This window comes from Desmodus rotundus, chromosome 2, assembly GCF_022682495.2.
Source record: "Desmodus rotundus isolate HL8 chromosome 2, HLdesRot8A.1, whole genome shotgun sequence".
NCBI classification, from domain to species: domain Eukaryota; kingdom Metazoa; phylum Chordata; class Mammalia; order Chiroptera; family Phyllostomidae; genus Desmodus; species Desmodus rotundus.
The window spans coordinates 47,393,969-47,416,075 of record NC_071388.1 but is presented as its reverse complement, the minus strand read 5'-3'; the positions used below and the strand labels follow the sequence as shown (position 1 = coordinate 47,416,075).

General features: G+C 39.8%; 1 protein-coding gene across 10 annotated transcripts in view; it reads right to left on the bottom strand.

Moving 5' to 3' along the window:
- Window positions 1–4,003: 4,003 nt before the first annotated feature.
- TP63 (tumor protein p63) overlaps window positions 4,004–22,107 on the bottom strand; it is a 230,171-nt gene continuing 212,067 nt past the window's right edge. For 4 of the 10 annotated variants that reach the window (XM_045199286.2, XM_045199289.2, XM_024564730.3 and 1 more), the window contains 4 exons: window positions 13,830–13,987; window positions 11,468–11,612; window positions 10,016–10,109; window positions 4,004–7,154 (listed from right to left, as the gene is read on the bottom strand). In XM_045199286.2, coding sequence (XP_045055221.1) covers window positions 6,858–7,154; window positions 10,016–10,109; window positions 11,468–11,612; window positions 13,830–13,987 — 694 coding nt within the window. In that variant the 3' untranslated portion in view covers window positions 4,004–6,857. Of the gene's footprint in view, window positions 7,155–10,015; window positions 10,110–11,467; window positions 11,613–13,829; window positions 13,988–20,782; window positions 21,206–22,107 lie in introns of those variants that run through there. The other 6 variants (XM_053918212.2, XM_053918210.2, XM_053918211.2 and 3 more) reach the window with 4 other exon arrangements.

Below are 22,107 nucleotides of genomic sequence, written 5' to 3'. Positions count from 1 at the left end.
AAAAAATTATCAATGAGCTATTTTACATTCTTTGTATTTATTATAAGTCTCTGAAATCTAATGTATGTCAATTTGAAATAGCCACACTTCAGGTGCAGAGTAGTCACATTTAAATGGTGTCTACCCATTAGATAGCACAGTGTTGGACAATTCCACCATTTTTCCTTTTTTCTTTTGGCCTATCAGAATGGCCAAAACCTGGAACACTGACCTCACCAAGGCTGGCAAGGATGTGAAGCAACAGGAAGTCTCATTCATCGCTGGAAATGAAAAATGGTACAGCCACTTGGATGACAATTTGTCAGTTTCTTACAAAACTAAACATATTCGTACCATTCAATCCAGCAATCATGCTCTTGGGTGTTTACCCAAAAGAGTGAATAGTTGTCCACAAAAAAAAAACCCAAAACAGAAACCTTGCATACAGATGTTTATAGCAACTTTACTCACAATTGCCTAAATTTAGAAGCAACCAAGATGTCCTTCAGTAGGTGAATAGACAAACTGGTACATCAAGACAATAGAATATTATTCAGCACTAAAAAGAAATGAGCTATTAAGCCTTGAATAAAACTTAAATGAATATTGCTAAGTGAAAGGCATCCCTCTCAAAATTCTACATTCTGTATGATTCTAGATATATGACGATCATATTCAGGAACAGGCAAAACCATGGCGATGGTACAGATTGCCAGAGGGTAATAGTGGTTGCCAGGAGTTTGGGGGAGAAAGGGTTGAATAGGATTTTTCAGGCATTGAAACCATTTGCATGTCACTATAATGGTGGATATATGACATAAATATTTGTCTGAACCCAGGGAATGCACAACACCAAGAGGAGAGAACTGTAATGTAACCTGTGGCCTTCAGGTAATAATGATGCATCAACGTAGGTTTCTCAACTTTAACAAAGGTGCCACTCTCGTGGGGTTGTTGATAATGAGTGAGGCCAGGCACATGTGGAGTCAGGGGCTCTTTGGGAAATATCCATTTTATCCCTCAATTTTGCTATGAAACTAAAAGTATTTTTGCACTTCAAAGGACAGCTAACAGAATAAAAGTCACAAAGTACCAATCCATACAAATGTTAGAACTACTCAAAAATAAATAAATAAAAAACTACAGTTGAATCCAAAGTGCCTCAAAAGTATATTGAGGATTAGGGCTTCCGGTCAAGATGAAGGCGTAGGTAGACACACTGTGCCTCCTTGCACAACCAAAAGAAGGACAACAACAATTTAAAAACAAAAAACAACCAGAACTGACAGAAAATCGAACTGTATGGAAGTCTGACAACCAAGGAGATAAAGAAGAAACATTCATCCAGACCTGTAGGAGGGGCGGAGACGAGCAGCCCGGTGGAGAGGACTCGTGGCAAGGCGGCAGCTAGTGGACTCAGTGAGGGGGCAGACTGCGGAACGGGGCAGGCCAGGCTGCAGCTAGCAAACCCCATGGCCCCACATTCATGCACAGATAAATTGGGAGGGCAGGACCCAGAGAGGTGGTGGATTGTGGAATGAACGGGGCAGGCAGTGCAACTGCTAGCAGACCCTGTGGCCCCTCTTTTGCTCATAGATAAACCAGGAGGAATGGTGGGGGGAACGAAAAAGACCTCGTGATCCAGGGCTCCAGCACAAGGAAATAAAGCCTCAAACCTCTGAGTGAAAACACCGGTGGGGGTTAAGGCGGCAGCAGGAGAAACTCCCAGCCTCACAGGAGAGTTTGCTGGAGAGATCCACAGGGGCCTAGAGCGTGCACAAGCCCACCCACTCGGGAATCAGCACCAGAGGGGCCCAGTTTGTGGGTAGCGAAGGGAGTGACTGAAATCCAGCAGAGAGTGGATCAAGCGCCATTGCTCCCTCTCAGTCCCTCCCCCACATATAGCATCACAGCAGAGCGACCAGCATTACCCCACCCTGGTGAACACCTAAGGCCCCGCCCCTTTACATAACAGGTGCACCAAGACAAAAAAAAAAAAAATGGCCCAAATGAAAGAACAGATCAAAGCTCCAGAAAAAATACAACTAAGCAACAAAAAGACAGCCAACCTATCAGATGCACAGTTCAAAACACTGGTAATCAGGAAGCTCACAGAACTGGTTGAATTTGGTCACAAAGTAGATGAAAAAGTGAAGGCTATGCTAAGAGAAACAAAGGAAACTGTACAGGGAACCAATAGTGATGGGAAGGAAACTGGACTCAAATCAACGGTGTGGACCAGAAGGAAGTAAGAAACATCCAACCAGAAAAGAATGAAGAATCAACAATTCAAAAAAAGGAGGAGAGGCTTAGGAACCTCCAGGACATCTTGAAACATTCCAACATCCAAATTATAGGGGCACCAGAAGGAGAACAGGAACAGCAAAAATTGAAAACTTATTTGAACAAATAATGAAGGAGAACCTACCCAATCTGGCAAAGGAAATAGACTTCCAGGAAGTGCAGGAAGCTCAGAGAGTCTCAAAGAAGCTGGACCCAAGGAGGACACACCAAGGCACATCATAATTACATTAGCCAAGATGAAACAGAAGGAGAGAATCTTAGAAGCAGCAAGACAAAAGGATACAGTTACCTACAAAGGAGTTCCTATAAGACTGTCATCTGATTTCTCAAAAGAGACCTTATAGGCAAGAAGGGGCTGGAAAGAAGTATTTGAAGTCATGAAAGGCAAGGACCTACATCTAAGAGTGCTCTATCCAGCAAAGCTATCATTTAGAATGGAAGGGCAGATAAGTGCTTCTCAGATAAGGTCAAGTTAAAGGAGTTCATCATCACCCAGCCCTTATTATATGAAATGTTAAAGGGATTTATCTATGAAAAAGATAAAAAATATGAACAGTAAAAATGACAGCAAACTCACAGTTATTAACAACCACATCTAAAACAAAAACAAAAGCAAACTAAGCAAACAACTAGAACAGGAATAGAACCACAGAAATGGAGATCACATGGAGGGTTATCAACAGGGGAGTGGGAGGGGGAGAGAGGGGGGAAAGTACACAGAATAAGTAGCATAAATGGTAGGTAGAAAATAGACAGGGGGTGGGTAAGAATAGTATAGGAAATGTAGAAGCCAAAGAACTTATATGTATGACCCATGGACATGAACTATAGGGGGGGAATGTGGGAGGGAGGGGGTGGGCAGGATGGAGTGGAGTGAAGGGGGGGAAATGGGACAACTGTAATAGCATAATCAATAAATATATTAATTTAAAAAGTATATTGAGGATTAATCACTTTCATTGTTTTTTATGTTCCTTTTTACAACACCATTGTATCAACCGTTTTTAGAGAATTCATCACTTACATTTTAAGGAATGAGAATTGTAATCCTTTGTCACCCCTAATTCAGCCTGAACCTGCCTTGCCTATATGAATATATATAATATACCATTTATAAAAAGGAAAAATATCTTTAAATACTATATATTATATACAATGTTATTCTGTAAAGTTATCTATAAATCTAAGGTATTAAATTGCCATCTGATGTTAGCTCATAAAAGAATGAGCTTTTTCATTTCTTCAATAAAATAAACCATTTTGATAGCCGGTATTTTATTGACTGAATCAATGCATATAATTGAAAGGTGATATTTAATACTGCATTTATAGGGGAATATGAGTAGAGCCCACCATCTGCAATGCAGTTCCCACACACAACTGGGAAATCTGCATCCCAGCCCCGCAGTGCTGAGTTGGTCCTCAGGTCATCGCTGAGCACCACGGGAAAGTCCCTCAAGCAGACATAAGAAGTATCTCATCTCTGCTCCAAAGCACACTCATTCTGACCCTCAGTCAAAGTATTAAATCTGTGAGTACCAAATGAGAATATCTTTCTGGTCTTTTCTGCTTCATGGATTGGCTAAAAGGAGAAAATAATGATTACATTGTTCTGGGATAAGAAGTATCAATTGGAACCTCTTTAATGTTTTCTCATGATAATTCTCTTCATCAATGATTTAAAATAAGGCTAAAGACACACACACTATCAACACCATTTCTCAATGCATTTTTATTCATTTTTAAATTTTATTGCATGTCTTGGTAAACATAAGTGACTTATAGATTTGCCTCTGGCTCACTAATGGCCCATAATACAAAATACCAAAAATTAAGCAACTGAAGCTCAAAAAAAAAGTATCACATCTATAAGAAATTATTTTTCAAAAACATTAATAAGGTACATAAAACATTTAACATTTACTAATCTTTGTACAATTATAAAAATAATAAAAAAAACAGAACCCTTAACATTCAACATCCCACATACTGCATTTTAGGGGAATATCAACAGACAAATATTAATGGATTTAACGAAGAAAGTTCTGTTCTCCATTTGTGTCTCTAACCACCTCCAAACAAAAACCTATCCATTCTTCAGCTAACTGCATTGAGCTGAGGCCACGAGAACTTCATTAAGCACACTCTTACTCATCTACCCTCAATATTCTATCACCCCATTCTCCTAGCTACTCATATACTCAAAGAGTGTGAGTTTCCACCAGGAGGTGAGGCCAGTAGTTGCACCTGGGCTGGGCTAATGCCAAACCCATGAGATACAGTACACGAATTTCTGAGTCCCTAGTGCCATCGAAATAGTGCTGAAATAGCTCCGAAGAAGCCCTTAAGTTTATTCAAACACTCAGGACAACAGAGGAAGCCATTTGTCCTCTTAGCTTTGCTAAGGCACAGCTTTTATTCTTCCCCTCAATAAGTTTTCAAAGCTGCCTGCTTGTTCCACAAGTTACCAGTGCATACTACCACTGAAGCACAATGAACCTTTGAAATCCAGGACTCACTCTCTTTTAACATACAAAACAAAAATAATAAAAAACATCAAGTTTCCCTCCCCGCATCTTACAGTTATGGCATTTTTTTAATTTGACCTCTTAGTTTTACTAACTGGTGTTTCAATGAAAATATAAAAACAATAACAATAACAATAATAATAATAATAGTAATAATAATAATAAAATGTTTCAACTGTGGTTCTGAAAAACCCACTAACCCAAAAAGAAAAAAATAACTGAAACACAAAATATGCAATTTCACACTCAAAACATATATACACTTTCAGATGACACTCATACATCATATTGTAGAGCCACATTAGCCCTTTTGCACTTTAAAATAAAAATGGAATCTTATGGGCAATGAGAGCCCTTTACTAGAAAATAGAAGAGGGTCTTAGAGCTCATTAGCATATATACAAAATATTTGTTTTATAGTGTGAAAAAGTATTTGCTACAAAATATGCTTCTGAAATATTTAGTGGAATATTGTCATGTTTTTTAAACTTTGAAGACAAGTCTTTGTATATATGGTTCAAGCAACAGGTCATCCTGTGGAAGGCGTATCCCCAGGACTGTGGGGACATTTTTATGTCTATGCACAGTCCAGAAGAGAGCGAATGGGGAAGTGGGTTCTCACAGTTACTTTCCAACAAAGCGAAACTCTCATTGATCAAAAAAGAAAAGTGACAGAGCGATCTAACTGATTCCACAGGAGAAAAATAATCTCCTAAGTCCATGTTTTCCAAACCACTGCTCCTGTTTTAAAGCTTGGAGAGAGAAAGATAAACAAGCCTCTACATGCAGAATTTTATAAAATAGGAGGGTCTTTAAAAGAAACATTTATGAAATAATATTATCTATATTCCAAGAGGTCTTCCAGGAATTTCAGTACATGGCTCACTGGGATCTCCTACTGTTTAGTGGAGCTTCATTATTTCCATGTAATATCTGCTTTTCCTGGATATTCTTAACAGACATTATGACTTCAGTAAGAACTAGGTAGATGGCCTTTATCCCAATCAACTCAACCTTAATTATATGCAAGGTAGCAAATGTGGAATTGAGTAAGTCAATCTAGTCATAAATTTCATTTTAAGGCTCCTACAGTGGCCACAAATGTTTTCCCAGTAAATACTAAGAGATCATGTGTCTGTTTTTAAACTTGAGGGAATTATTGATATATCCAGATAGATGATACCAGGTGTTTTTGAATTGGCTGCCTTGGTCCTTTTGAGTTTTAGTCATGACCCAAATTCCAAGCAAGAGAGGATATTTCCTCTCTGTGGTGTGTGATAATGTGAATATGAACTTTTTCTTGCAATTGGACTAAATAACTCCAGAGTGAATCACCGTCACTAGTAGGGATATCAGTAACATAAAATATACCAACATGGGAATCATGCACACGTGTATATAGTCTCACCTACATAATAAGTAATGATAAGTTCAACTTGATCTACCCAAAGGTCTGACATGGCATTTGTTTAGCATCAAAAGAACTGAAGGACATATACATAACTGTCACTCACATGTGCCACAAGCTCTAAATAGGTATTACCATACATGCTATACCTTGAGAGAAGGGGTATATATAAGCCATCCAAAACAAGTAAATTAAAAAAAAAAAAGTTGATAAGTGCAACTTGATTTCCTTTCCTTTAAATTACATTTTAAACAATACTCAATGCCCCCCCGCTCAAAAATATATACTGTATATTTATATATTTAAATATATAGTCTTAGACTATAAGAGTGAAAATGCTTTATAAAAGTCAATGAGAGATCTCTACAGCTTAAGAGGACACTAACTGCTTTTTTGCTCATTTCTACCTATCCATAGCAATGTTAGTCTTGCAAGCAATAGACTGGAAGGCTTGAAGCCAGAATCAGAATCAGACTTTAGGTTGGATATCAGATAAATGTAGCCTCTTACTTCTCCTTTCCTTAAAAAACCAGACTGAGAAGAGGATTATAAAGAGAATGCTTTGAAGGTCAAGCTGTAGGGCCTTGTAGGGGGTGGGCAGATGGCAAGAGGATGGAAAGAGATCACATAGCAAGTGTTCACTCCCCCTCCTCCTTGATACGCTGTTGCTTGTTGCGACGAGCATCCATGTCAAAGTTGAAATCATTCCACTCATCCCTGGGTGGGAAGGAGATGGTCTGGCGGAGGGTGAAGCGCACAGCATCAATAACACGCTCACCCCGGGTCTCACTGGAGCCCACACTGACTGTAGAAGTACCACTTGGGGTCCGCAGGAGGTGGGGAGGGGAGGAGAAGTCATGTAGCTGCCGGTGGTCCAGGATGCCTTTCCAGATCGCATGTCGGAATTGCTCAGGGATTTTTAGACTTGCCAAATCCTGTACAACAGGAAAGGAAGTTAGGGAGAATTAGGACTGAGAGACTGACATTTAGTCTATACCATTTTGTCATTCCCCAGTGCTTTGGTTTAACTGACCACAATTTATTGATCCCTAAATTAGAAAATAAAGTAGCTCTCCAAGAACCTTTGGCACTACATGCAACGAAGCACAAGGGGACAGCCTTGAGATGCCATCTCTGCTTGCGGACAGAACTTCACTCGTTCTTTACTGGTCTTAGTTCCTTCCTTAGTAAGACGGGGACAACAGCTAGATCAGAGGGAAAAAAAATCCCAAAACAAAAACATAAGGTAAAAAAGTACCTTCTGACTATCACTACCACGCAAATGAGGCAATGAGAAGAAAAGATTACTATCAGTTATTAAACATTTTCTACATGCCAGCCTCCTAACTAATTATTGTATATTCATAATCTCACTTAATGCTCAGATTAGTGGTAGATATTATTACACTTATTTTTAGGTAGGAAAGCTGAAGATCAGAGAAATCCACAAGTGTAAATTTGCACAAGGGAATGGATTGAGGACTCAGGACAGCCTCTGTACCTAAAACTACCCTAACAGCCAAAACTGTCCCAATGCTCGGATAAATTAGGGTACCAAAATGCAGACGATGTGCCCACGTTCTATGGGTGAGGGTAGAAGGCATTAAAAACATGGTTGATCTTAATTAATGGTCATGGCATCTCTTACATTTATCTATAGTAGCTCTTCATTAGCTTGTTTTAGTGATGGCACATTTATTTTATTTTATTTTTCCTTTATTTTGTGAAAAGGCATGGTGGGTAGAAAGAACATTTTTCCTGGGGCCAGAAGACCTTGGCAAAGGTGCTGCTGTCACTGACTGGTTCTAGACCTCCATCAAGTCATTTATTCTCTACTGGCCTCATTGGTAAAATGAAATACAATTCCTTTTTAGGTCATTGTGAACTCATGTAAATGTGGATATGAAAATATCTTGCAAATTATAAAGCATACTATATAAATCTAAACCATTTGTATTATTACTGTTGTATTACTATAAACCCGTCCTTGTATCTTAGAGGGGATACTTATGAAAACTCCCAAATTTAATGGCATTCTTTTTCCAGGAAGGGGTGCCAAATAACTTAGACTGGTATTGAGAGACAAGCTGAAAAAGAGGTGTCTATTTCCAATGATGAGATGGAAGAAGCTGAGGGGAGGATGCAGAAATTAGATAGCTTCCCAATCTTTCTTGATTTGGAATTTTGCAGTATGGGTACTCCAATTTCCTATTCTAGCAGAAGAATACATTATAGAGAAGGTGATCCATAAATAGACAAGTGAACATAGTTCTTCAGGCTCTGGAAACTCTAAGTAAGTCCAAACCTCTTTATAAACTGAGCTCCATTAATCTGCATGACTCTCTAGATAGAGTTTAGCCCATAACTGACAGGTAAGAAAGCTGTGGTCCAGACACTGGCACAAGACCTAGCCAACACCAGCAGAGATGTACTTGTGGAGAACATCTTCATATCCTAATAGCCATCCTGACACACTCCCCAGTGGGGACAAATGAGCAGGTAGAAGGTATAACTTTAAAAATAGGGAAGAGACACATTCTCTGTTCCTTCGTGTAGGGCTCTCAATCACAGGGCACCTCTGTTGTTTTCAATGGATGGGTATCAGTGTAAAGTTATCTAAAATTTGTCAGAACTAACTCCGAAAGCTTTCTCTATAGTTTTCACCACCAGGGAGCAGCAGCCAGAGCTGATTTATGGGGTGAAGAAGGGCGGGCATGGGGCAGCACAGCATATACTTGTCACCACAGGGCTGGGGCATTCTCATGCTACAAGGGCATCTCTGGCATCGGTGCTCAAGGAGAGGGAAAAAAGTCCCAACTACAGATGCAGAAGCAGAGGCAGAGAGGATCTTCCACCAGTCCAAAGGGACCTCTGGAAGCTGGTAGACAGGAAGGATAGTTAACCCCAAAAAGAGCAGCACAGGGGGCAGCAGCCTGGGAGGAAAATCAGATTAATACAAGCTCCCATGTGAGCAATAGTTCAAGCAGTGGTGTAGGAAGCAAGAAATGTCCCCTTCCACCCAGCTTGCTCCAAAATACAAACCAAAGAATGTAAAAGTCAGAAGAGCATGATTTTGAACCCAATTAGATTAATTGAGGCCCAGAAAGGCAAAGTGATAACCATAAGTTTGCATCATAACTGAAAAGCAGAGATAGGATTTCAACCCATGACTAGTGATCTTTCCCAGTGATCAGGGCTGTCTGAGCCCTCCTGTGATAGAACTGAAGATGAGGAACATATGGTTCTCACCGAGAGGAGCAGCTGATCCCCTTCAGGTCCAACTTTAAGGAAGGTCAGAAAAGGCCAGTGAACAGAGTTAAAGGCCAGAAGTTTACATTTATATTCCTGATTCTGCCATCAATTCATCATGGCAAATGCCTATATTTTCGTCTCTCCATGTTTTAAAGTGAGAAAAATATCACCTGCTTCCTGCTATACTCCCTGGGATCTAATACCAATTAATGAGAACATCCCAAAAGTTCTCTGAATTTAGAGATTATAAATTTCCTGAAGGTGGGAATTAGATCTCCTCTTCCCACTCTGTACATAGTATGCAAGCAATAGCTAATTGACTGACCAGACAAGCTGAGGAAGGTTGATTGTTAAGCATCTCATATGTGTACAAGCTGAGGTCTGGAAATCTTTCTAATATGATTATGGATTCCATCCAAACTGAGGATTAGGGGTATGACAAAAACATATTTTAAAGCCAGGGGGATTAAACTAGAAGGTGGATGTCACCAGAGGGAGGAAACGAAGAAATAAAACTCAAGAGAAAAGTCTAACAGTTACTTACATCCATGGAGTAATGCTCAATCTGATAGATGGTGGTCAGCCCCTGGGTCGTGAAATAGTCCAGACATGATGAACAGCCCAACCTCGCTAAGAAACTGCAGCGGGAGGAGGGAAGAGGAAGGAGGAAACAGAAAAAGAAAGTTCACCCCAACTGCATTGGAGAGATAAAGGAAAACCCAACATTTTGCCCTGGGATGCCCTACAGAGGAGACTAGAGAGAGAGGTGAAATGTATGTGGTGCTTGGCTTTGAGATTCGGGGATAATTAGTGACTTGAACATTAGGTCCAGGAAAATTAAAATCAACTGTAAGGATTGCTTCAGGGCAGCAATTTTCAAATGGTGACTAAATCCTCAGGGTCTCCATATAAGTGCTTTAGGAGCCATTGCAGGGGGGTGAAAGGAAGGAGTCCAGTGGTCACATTCTCAGCCCTCTTGCCTCCTGGCTCTTCACTTTAAAAACATCATCTACTGTAATTGTTTTGTATATGAGGGTTCTGAGAATGTTTCTGAGAATGGATCCTGTCCTTAGGATAGGTTCATGAAACTATGATAAATTGTAGGCCACTCTCTGCCATGAAGTCATTTAATGCTTTTTGATTTTTTGTCCTCCTTGGAATACAGGCTCCCTCCTTTTTTGGTGCTGGTCTCAGACTGATGATGCCACCACTGTCTGTCACAGAACCAGACCCTGGGTGGGATGAGCTATGCATTTTACTGCCCCTCTGACTGATGCTGCTAGTTTTATTGCACCAATCACATGGAGATCGACACACATTATTCTAGCAGCCAAGTGAAAGCATCATTCTGCACATGAAGCAGGGGCAGATGATGTGCCCTATGCATGAGATTTGGGCACATACTCTTGCCTCTGTGGGAAACAGATCTTTCAGGCTTCATGCATTTCTCTCTTCTTGCTATGAACTTTGCCTCAAGTGTTCCCATTTCCCATATAGCAAAGCAGCAGAGGCCACCAGCTCCTTGAAAGTCACTATCATTTTTACTAACGTGAAAACTCTTTTATGGGCATGCAATTTCAAATTGATCATCCCATGGTGGCTGAGAGCTATGAGTCCTAGAGAGCAGAAAAGGGAGCAAGATAGCAAGTTTACTGCCATTTGGGGAACCCCAGCCCTGGGCACCAATTTGAAGGCCAAAACTGACAGTTTAAAAATGTGAGGGAGGAAGTAGGGAGCAAGTGAAGCTGGGGGAACAGGCATGAAAAATTATATGCCTATAAAATTATATTTTCACTTTTCCCCATGTTGATTACAGTGATGTTCCTTGATTATACACTGCTGATCACTCCATGGATCAGAGATAATAGCAGCTGAACTTCAACCACAGGGATGCTTTCTTTCTTTCCAACTGTGCTATTAACTTTGGACAATGTCCACCCTCCACCACCCAGAGATGCTTAGGACAGGCCCCCAAGGGCACATGCTGTGGACTCACCTGACAAGGCTGCAATCTGTGGGGTACGGAGGTGGGGGGGTGCAGTGGGAGGTGGATGGCATGGAGAGTGGGGGAGGGAGGGCTTGGGTGGGGCTGAGTCCATTCATGTCTCCAGCCATTGGCATGTGGGTGCCCATCATAGGAACTGGACAGAAGCAGGAGGAACAGAGAGGGTTACTACCATCATCATGTACCAGCATCCCAGTGGTCCATCTTGCATGGTTTAATGTACCTAATCTAACAGGCTTCCTTTCTAGTCATATCTCTCACTACAGCCTTTCACACACCCTACATCTCATCAGTCAGAATAGTCACCGAACTAAAACCTGATTACACACTTCTTGACTTTTGGACAATCTGTTAAGACAATCTCTTCCCACTTTTCTCTAGTTCTAAAGTTCTATTCAATTGCTCATTGCTCCCAATGTTAATATTTTCCTCATTGCATCAGCCTTCATGGGTTATATTTCTGCCTCCCTTACTGGATTAATCCCCTTAAACATGGCGATCAGACCTTGTACCTATCTCCAAAGATCCCCAAAGATCTTAGCACAGTGCCTGGCACAGACTGGATGCTCAGTCACCTTATGGTAAGTGAACAAATGAACAAATCTGTGAATGGGGGAGTTATATGTATTTAGGAATAGGAATAGGAGGATTTATTGCAGTATTTGTAGAGACCCATAAACCTAATAAGGAGGAATGAAAAAACACATTCTAGTTCTTTGTTTGGGCCCATTTCAGGATTGTATTTGGGAACACCATCAACACACTGAATTTATTTACTTTTTTTACTAAATCATAAACTGTGAGCTTTCACTTACAGAGAAGAGAAGCTTAATATTTATGAAACCAACATTGTCTCCAGGTAAAAATGTATCAAACAACATGTCTACAAAAGGATGAAATTTAATTTTTCTACTTTAGTGAGCAGTAGTGTGCCAAAGGGAAAAGACCTTTGCCACTGATGGGCCAGCTGAAGAGCACAGGACTCCCGTGTCTCGCCAGTTCCCCTCTGACTTTCCTGATGACGGCAAAGGAAAATTGTGATATGTACATAAGAAAAAGTAGACAAATCCTGTTACACAAATGTCAAGGACCTAATGATCATTACTACTATTTGGTCATCCCAAGAAAAACTTGAGGACTCTAAGATCTCATAAAAAAGAAATTAAGGAAAAAGTAAATGATTCCTTTTTCTTTTATTGCCAAGGAGTCAGGGGTTGAGTCTCAGGTTTCATTTATCCCTACTGAGTGGGCAGTCTGGCTCTCACATCTTTGTTGCTCTACCACGTACGTCTCCAGCTCATTAAAATCTGAACATGTGCCAACAGACCATAGAGAGTCCCAATTCTACCCTGCCTTAACTTCTTTAAGAAAACCCAGTCTCTTCAAAGAAACACTGAAAATACAAAAGGCTTAGTAAAAATGCTGGAAAATTTCAAAAGAGAGTATTGAGGCACCATTTTATGAAGTGGGGGAGGGTTACAGGATGCATGTACAGAATCCAGGCTCCTGCATCCCTGAAGATGTTATATATCCTTCTGCATTTTTACCATCCTTTTTCTTTCTTTCAACTTTGGCTATCCACTTTGCTAGATTTAGTTCTAGTGGACAAAATAATTTTATTTACAACAAAACTATATACCAATCATCATCAACTTGGATGCCCAAATATCACTTTGTTTCTTACAGTTATACTTAAGAAACAAAGTTATAACTTCCACTTAAGTTACAGTTGTTATGAGGAATCTGTGTGTAAATAAGTGAAAGGGAAACTCCTTTCCCTATGTCATTTCATTAATGATTGTGCACGGAATGGATTAGACAAGTGGAGAAGGCTAAGATTTCAGGGACATGGAATCATAAAATGTTAAATTGTGCAGAGCGATGATTTTATGAACGAAAAGCTGAGCATTAGAGCAAAGAGGTGTGCTGTCCATAGTTACATAGGTAACACTGCAATAGGGTCCAGACTGTACTATATTTTAGGTTTTAAGTCCACCACACCACGCTACTTCCCACAGGTTGGATATATTTGCCTTTGACTATCTCAAAGGATGTAGGAGGTGAGCCTTTGCCTATGTTGATAGGAGTGGACTATTCTTTTCACAGAGATTCTTATCCCTATTAAAGAAATGGCCTTCTTCATTTCTACAAGTCCTTTGTAAAGAACCACATAGCTCAAAAGCAAGAAAATGTTTACGGTGAGAAACTCAAACCACTCAACTTGGATCTGTTTTGTCCCATTGTGCCTCTCACTTAGCTTAAGAGCAAGCCTTTCCCCCGTCCCAAAGCAGAGTCTTCCTCTCACACTAGCCCTGGAGACCCTTCAGCTGCTGCTGAAGGGAGATGCTCTTACTGTTGGCTCCCATGCCGTCAGGAATGGTGGTGGGAGTGAGGGCGTTGCGCTGCTGAGGGTTGATAAGCTGGCTCACGGAAGGCAGCTTGTTCATGCTGTTCATTTTGTTCAGAGGTGGGGAGCTGTTACCGTATGAGGTCTGAGACTGCATCGAGGTCCTGGGAACACAAAGGTCAGAATGACGGTGAGCAAGGGACACTGAAGCATGGGGACTGGGCATTTCCAACAGGTCTTAGATTAAAACATGGCCTTAAACTGTACAGTTGCAGAACTATTCCTCCAGAACTGATAAGAAGTTATCTGCACTCCCATCTGAGAACTTTTTCTGACTAGGGAAGGGTCACAATGCTGTCATCAAATCATATTTTTCCTCATTGTGTAGACTACAAAGTTGAATATCTTCCTAAAGCTTCTCCTTTGTGAGAGGCAGAATAACTGCACTCTCCTCTTTCCTTTGTCATTTTCTCTGCCCTTTTGCCCTCTGTTGCCTGTCAACTTAAACAAGTTTAAAAATCAGTGAGGAAAAGAACTGAGTGAAGACGCAAAGGCTTATGAAAGATGTGGAGATGCCAAGCTCAAATGGTAACTGAGGCATTTCATTTGTAGCTTCCTAGGCCATTTGATATATCCAGAAAATAACTACAAAGCCAATCAATCAAACAGGGCCTTTGGCAACAGAGCATGCTTTTATGCAGAGGCCTCAGTGTGGAAATGTGGCTTTGTCAGTTTAGATGTTCATGGGCCACAGAGTAACCATTTGGAACGCCTATAGCTGCTATACGCAGGAGAGCCCTGGAGCCCAAGTAACTGTTTTGTTGACTTTCCACAAGTCTCCTGGGAGAGACAAAGGAAAAAAAGTTTTCCATTCAGCATAACTTCAATTTGGAAATTGAAGGCAAATTTACTAGAATTGGTTTGTCATACTATGTATTGTATTACATGTGGCATTCCAGACTCAAATGCCATTTCTGACTTCTTCTTTGAATATAGAACTAATGATGTCCACTAGAGTCAGGACAGGCAAGTCAGAAAATGGAAGTTTAAGTCTTCAGGAAGCTATAAGACCCTGTGCAAGCCACGAAACATCCCTGCATTTGTTTTCTCACAGGGAAACTGTGTAAACTAAGTACATATATACACTTGCTGTGGGAATTAGACGCCAGAGGAAGGAAAACTAATGAGAGATGGTTGCACCTTTGGGAAGCTCATAGAGTGGATACATTTGGATACATAGGGATAATAATCCAACCTACCTTGTAGGGCCGTAGTGAAAACTGAAGTAGATAATATGAAAAGCTTTATAGATCATGTGGCATTAGCAGTGAATAATTACTGTGACCAAAGAGTGGAGATTAGACTCTGAGCATGTTTCAAACCTTTGATGGGAGAAGCTCCCCTTCTATACTTATCAACAAAATGTATTATTGTGTTTCTGTTTGCCTCCTCACTGCTGCAGTGACATATTAGAGGAGAGAGAAATAATGTTTCTTTCCTTTTTATTTGCATGTATACATGTGTATGTATGTATATACACACACAACTATATATAAAATACAAATCTTGAAGGCTCCACAAATGAACCCAGTTTTCAAACAAACATGGTATAGTAATGTTTGAAAACATAATAGAAATGCTTCTAGTACCTAAGTGTTACACTTGTATACTTGATCTGTGATGCTGCCACACTTGTTCTCCATGATTACACAAGACAGGGGTGGCCCCATTCCACAGGTAGGGGATGCACACAATATGCTCTATACACATTTGCATAAATGTACATGACAATTAATGTACGATTAACTGTTCAGCTGCATATTAGCATCACTGCCTTTAAGGTAGGAAGGCACTGATTTTTCTTTTTAGTCCTTCTCAAGAATTCAAAATTACAATAGATCCATGTTGTATAAACAGATGTTTATATAATAAGCTTTCCCAGTTGTAAGATACTTCAGGTTACTAAGCTCTCCTTTACCCATTTGCTAAAAGATTCTCACATCCCTGTGGAGGAGGACATGGTGTAGCAGGGGAGGCATGGGCAAAAATCATTCTGCCTATTATAAAGATGGGTAAATCTAAATCTCTAAGAAAAAACGTGCCCTAGTCACACATTGCCAAATGATGAGTAGAGAGGTCTCCTTGCTCCTACTCTAAGTGCTTTTCTTTTTTCCCCATTCTGTGGCACCTTCCCGGAAATAAGATAGTGGTGTGCAATAGGTTACAAAATCAAGAAATGGGTGAAGTCTCCCTGGCTGGCATGGCTCAGTGGATTGAGCGCAGGTCTGCGAACCAAAGGGTCACTGGTTCGATTCCTAGTCAGGGCACATGCCTGGGTTGTGGCCCAGGCCCCCACTAGGGGGTGTACGAGAGGCAACCACCCATTGATGTTTCTCTCCCTCTCTTCCTCCCTTTCCCTCTCTCTGGAAATAAATAAATAAAATATTTTTAAAAATGTTAAAAAAGAAAGTCATAAGAGAAACGTGGGAAACTGAAATAGATCAGGCAGCAAGGGATATAGTACAGGGAGCCCCCCAGCTACCATCAAATCTACTGCACGATGTATAAGAGTCAGCCCAGTTGGATATACTGAGGAACATCTGTTCATTCCAGGAAAGCACAAGCAAAGTGCCCAAGAGATGTTTTGTCAGGTGTTTCCTCTTCTAGCTCTGCCCACCACAAATTACCGAGGAAGCCTGTTTGCCCGTACTCCAGGGGCAGGGTGGTCCGTGCAACCCAAAGAGACCTCTGTCTATCTCTCCCATTCCCCCAAATCAGTCAAATATACAACAAGAGCTGATGGAAGCATTATCTGAACCATTAACGTCCACCACTAGGAAAATAAAAATATAATGAAAGCTTTGCATTTTCCCTGGATGCTCAGTTATAGTAAATGCCTTCTTCCAAATCCTGTTACAAGTCTCTTTTGCTTTTCCCTTTATAGTCTGTTTTTTGACCATTTTATTAGTTCATTTATTATAAGCCACCTAACCTATTTTTGAGGAAAGTTGTTTAGAAACCACACATGAACAAAAAAGGAACATGAATTTTGGGGTCAACCAAAATGTCTGGGGTAACCTTCCAGATCTGACGCAAATTAATTGCCTTTGTTACGCAAGTGCCTTGAGTCTCATTTCCTTAATCTGTACAGCAGCCATTATACACATTCTAGAAGAGTTGCTATGAAGATTAGATTGTGTAAGAACCCTAGAAATTGTCATATAATCAGTAGGTGCTCAGGAAACATTGGTTACCTTTACTCTTCCTCTCAAGCCCCAAATGTTTAATGCTTTAGTGTTTGGTTAAGGGGATAAGAGGTATATGTTTAAGAATAGGAGGAAGTGGCAAGGATTCTTAATTGAGCAAATACAGTAATTAGGATGATTGAATGAATGCGAAGAAGAGAGTCTGAAAAGGTCAGAAATTCCGGATGTTTCTCCTTTAACGTAGAAGTGAGTATTAAAGCCCCAGGGTGAAAGGTCAGGGTAGTCTGTTCAACGTTAAGTTTGCAATGTCTGACATACAAATAATATTCTGATAACCACTCTGTGCTGTAGCAAAGTGAACATGGCCAAATGTGTGGCCTTGAAGAACAACCTTTTTAAAAATATTTTCCTTTACACACATAATGTCACAGTCCTTGAGTAGACAATCCCAAAGACTGATGGTGCATCTGAAGAGATGAACAAAATATTCAAGCACAACAGGACCTGTGCTATTATGGTTTTCATACCCCACTCCCACCACCACCAAATCAAAACAAAACAAAAAACAAAAAAGTAAGAACACAATTCTTCTTGAAAAATAATAAGGTATAAGTCTCAGGCTGTTTCCTCCGAGGCATACTAGACTTTCCTAGGGATCCAACATAATAGCAGTGCAAAAAGGCACATTTCATGCATTTCTACTTTTGCGGAGAAGTCCTGGTAGAGTGAAATCCCAGTTCTTAATTCTGACAACTTAGGCTTCTGTGTACATTGCTAAGATTAAATTCAGCATCTCAGAGCTACGAGTGATATTTAGATCATCCAAGATTAGAAAGCACGTTTTCTGATTCTAAGTCCAGTAACTATCTAGGTCACAGGTGGCAAACACAAGGCCCACGGGCCAAATCCAGCCCTCCACCTTGTTTTATCTGCTTGGCGCCTTGTTTCTACCTGGCGGCAGTGCCGAGTTCTCGCTTAACTGTTAAGGAGGAGTTACATTTAGACAGTCCTAAAATTACATCCGGTCCTTTGAAGGCAACCGCAAGGCTGATGTGGGCCCCAGTGAAAATGCATTTGACACCCCGATCTAGGTGGTAGAGAGTCAAAATTCTTGGGAAGACACAAATTTAACGTTGTCTTTACCACTTTGCTGGAGATGCCTAGAATTCCATCAAAGGATTCCTTCTTTGGCCTTAAATCTTCCATTGCCAATTAAAAAGCAACTCTTTAATATAATTTGGTGATACCTCAGAGTAAACCTATTTCACCAAACCATTTCTGGAGTAGAAATCTGAGAGGGGAAAGAGGTTTGAGTAGAGCAAAACACCCCTGGTGTGAGGAAGGTCATAAAAAGGGAAGATATGAACCATCAGAAAATGATTGTTTCTCCTCTACTTTTCACCCTCTACAACCCTGCCTGTACACTTTTTCACCAGCTGGGTAATTTTGCTTCCAAATACAAAGGGCAACATTTTAATTTTTAGGCAGATCAACTGTAATTCTAAAATATTTTCCATCAGTTCAAATATATGCATTTACATAAAAGTCACTATAAATACGTCAATATACTTACATAAAATAGGGTAAAGAAAAAAACTTCTGGGGGAAAAAAAGCAAACATTAAAGAACTAAACATACACATTAACCCTTTTGGGATTTGTAAATCAAAATTATTAGATTAATTAAAATACTCTGCAAATGTAACAAGATCACCTGATTTTACTAATATACTTTTTTTCTCAAAGATGTTTTTCTTAAGTACTCTTTAAGCCCTAAACTAATTATTTTTATTTAGAACAATTGTTTTTGAAGCTTTTAACACACCTATTCAAAGATGGGAATATATTGTTATTTCTTCTTAAAAAAAGCATTAGACAACAGCTTCCACTAAAATGTCTGGATGAAAATTTTCTAATGCCTATGTCACAGAAGCATGTATTTTAAAAAAAACTTACCAAAATTGTTGAATTTTTGTGTAGCCATTTTAATATTGAAGATGGAAGGAAATAAACATTTTCAGCATATTATGCTTTATTATTTCAAGAAAGGTAAAAATGCAACTGAAATGCAAAAAAAAAGATTTGTGCAGTAGTTGCAAAAAAATAAAAGATTTGTGCAGTGTATGGAGAAGGTGCTGTGGCTGATTAAACATGTTAAAAGTATAACATTGGGAACAATCAGTGTTTTAGCACATGGAAGAGAGCCAACATACTCAATATATCTCAATCAATAAAGTTATTGGTGAAAATCAAAAATGTATCTTTCATTTTACAAAAAAAACCCTAAAAAGACTTCTTGGCCAACCCAATAGTATAGTGCATGTTTCCTTGCAATAAAATTGAATACACAGCACTAAAGTATATTTTCAAGTTGGTGTAGGCATTGCAATTTATTTTTAGGACTGATGATCTTGATACAGAAAATCTTACATAAAAGCAGGAAATAATGACAGAGTGCATACAGAACCAAAGTAACTCTTCTATTACTCTTTTTCTTTTGACTTACACGTGGTGGGTATAGGTACTTGAAACGCTACATGGAAATATTCTAGTACTTAAAGAATTTTTAAAAGGCAAGAGAGACAGAAAAGAAAAAACTGCAGGATAAACCAAGATGCAAAAGTTTATTGAAAATTAAAATCACACATCCATAAAGCAACAGCCTCAATAACAAGAAGTCATTTAGTGGTGACACAGAGTCAAGAGCTGGTGACCTGGTGTGGGGAGATGAGGGAAAAAGGAGATCGCTAAACTCTTTAATTCTTTACATTATTTTAAAACAGGTTTTAAAATGGAAAGAAACAGATTCTCTAAACTCTCTGAACAGAAAGAAGAAAGAAAGAAAGAAAGAAAGAAAGAAAGAAAGAAAGAAAGAAAGAAAGAAAGAAAGAAAGAGAGGAAGGAAGGAAAGAGGAAGGAAGGAAGGAAGGAAGGCAGGAAGGAAGGAAGGAAGGGAGAAAGAAAGAAAGAGAGAAAGAAAAAGAAAGAGCAAGAAAGAAAGCAATCAACCCTATCTTTAATTTTTAGGCCAAGAGTGTTGGTTTCAACATGTGTCTGCTTGGACATCACATAAGCAAAACACCAGGCTCCTGGACAAAGGAGTTTGGGCAGTGTCAGTGATATGGCTAGTGTCAGAGTAGAACAGAGGAAGAGGAGTGCTAATCAAACACATTAATCACGGATTTGGTGACAAGACTTTTAACTCCATTTTGGGAATTGAAGAATGTTATGTAACTGCCTAGAACAACATTACTAAAGTAGTTTTACCCTCCTATTAAAATGACAAAATAGGTTTACCTGCCTTGGCTCCTAAACAACAGTTTCGGGTGTTAGGTCTCCAGGGTTTCCATGAGCAAGGAAGACTACCATAGATGCTGACATATGGCGGCAATGGTGGGATCTGACGTAACCACTAATGAACTTTCTACCTATGTAGCAGGAGAGGATACTAATAATGCCAGTTCTTCAAAAGAGTGAAAGAACAGCTCCCACACTAGCTGCTTACAGTAATTTTCACCTCTCTGTCCAGCAGTACACCTGACACCTTAGTTTACTACTTGCAGTATTACTGCATGACCAGCATTAAAAGGGCCTGAATGAATCTCTCAGTCACCTATAACATACTTATACGCAGACAATAACAACTTTTTTCTCCTTTTCTTAAAAAGACATCTTAAGTTTGAGACCTGCTCAAAAGCTTCTTTATGAGTTTTAGAAACACAACAGAAGGTAACAGAAAAGGGTTCTAATAACCATCTTGACACCCTCTCCCAACTGAAGCTCCTCCCTCCCAAGAAACAACACAAAAGCTCATAAACACAGGTGTTCCTGACTGGTCAATGCCAGATCTAAGGATACAGAATCTGCGGGAAATGTCCTTCTTTGTAAAGTTTTGAGTCCCTTCAAAGATCTTTTCACTAGTGACTTTGAGCAGTCGTGTCTCTGAGCCAGTGTCTTCAAGTCCTGCTTTCAAGGGCTGGATACACACACAAACACGTACGCAAATAGACACACACACAGAAGCACAACAAATACACACACTCAAAATACAAAGAAGGGGCTTTACGGGTACACTGATCGGTTTGGGGGGTTGGAATGTCTAAAGAAGACGTCAGACTGTTTTGGAGTCTCTCTCCTGGGCTCCACAAGCTCATTCCTGAAGCAGGCTGAAAGGAGACTGCAGAGAGGAACCAGAGAAAACAAAAGGTGAAAGCTTAGGACTTCATATGTTCAAATCAACTGAGCAGAGAAACCCCTCCTCCTACGTTCATGATCACAGGATAGAAGAGAACACCCGGAAAGCTATTTCTGTCCCTTCCTCTTTATTCTCTTTTAAAATTACACAGAGATGATTCCTCAAGACTTTTATGAAGAAGAAATTAGGTAAGGTGGTGGTAATTAATCACAAGGGTCCGAACCACCTATCATTTTTTTAAGTGCACTTTCCTGGATCCCTCCTGAGACCAGGTTGGGGCCCAGGTATTCACATATATATTTTAACGAGCTCCACCACTGACCCAGGTGAGAACTACTGAGACAAGGTAGGTCAAGGTGCTCAGCACAGTGGTTGGCATATTGCACTTGATTATTTGCAAAAGGGAATGCAGAGACAAGAATTAATCTTTTGAAAAATGTCATCTGCCCAATTAAGACACCTCATTACTGTTCCTGTCTAGCCCAGCTATGAAGTATGAAGAAATATGATCTTATCAGGCTGGGGGGCTGCATCATCATGCATTTGTAAAGGACTATTAATGAGCATTTGTATGTGCCCAGATTGAAATGGATAAATATCTTAATCCTTTAGTCACAAACTTGGCCTATAAATGCACGTATCAAATACATGAAAGCAACTTTTACATAATTAAGAAATCAATTATGCCACAAAGAGGCCAGGAACAAATCCCTTTATTTTGCTAAAGGTTATGCAATTCCATGAACTGTTTGGAAATCGTTTCCCAACTGGCTTTTAAATCACATTTACTTACTGCTTGCAAAGGAACAAAGACATTGTTACTTTGTTAGGGCTGGGATGCAGTAAACTATCTCACCAGCAAGAGCCAGGATCATCTTAAAAAA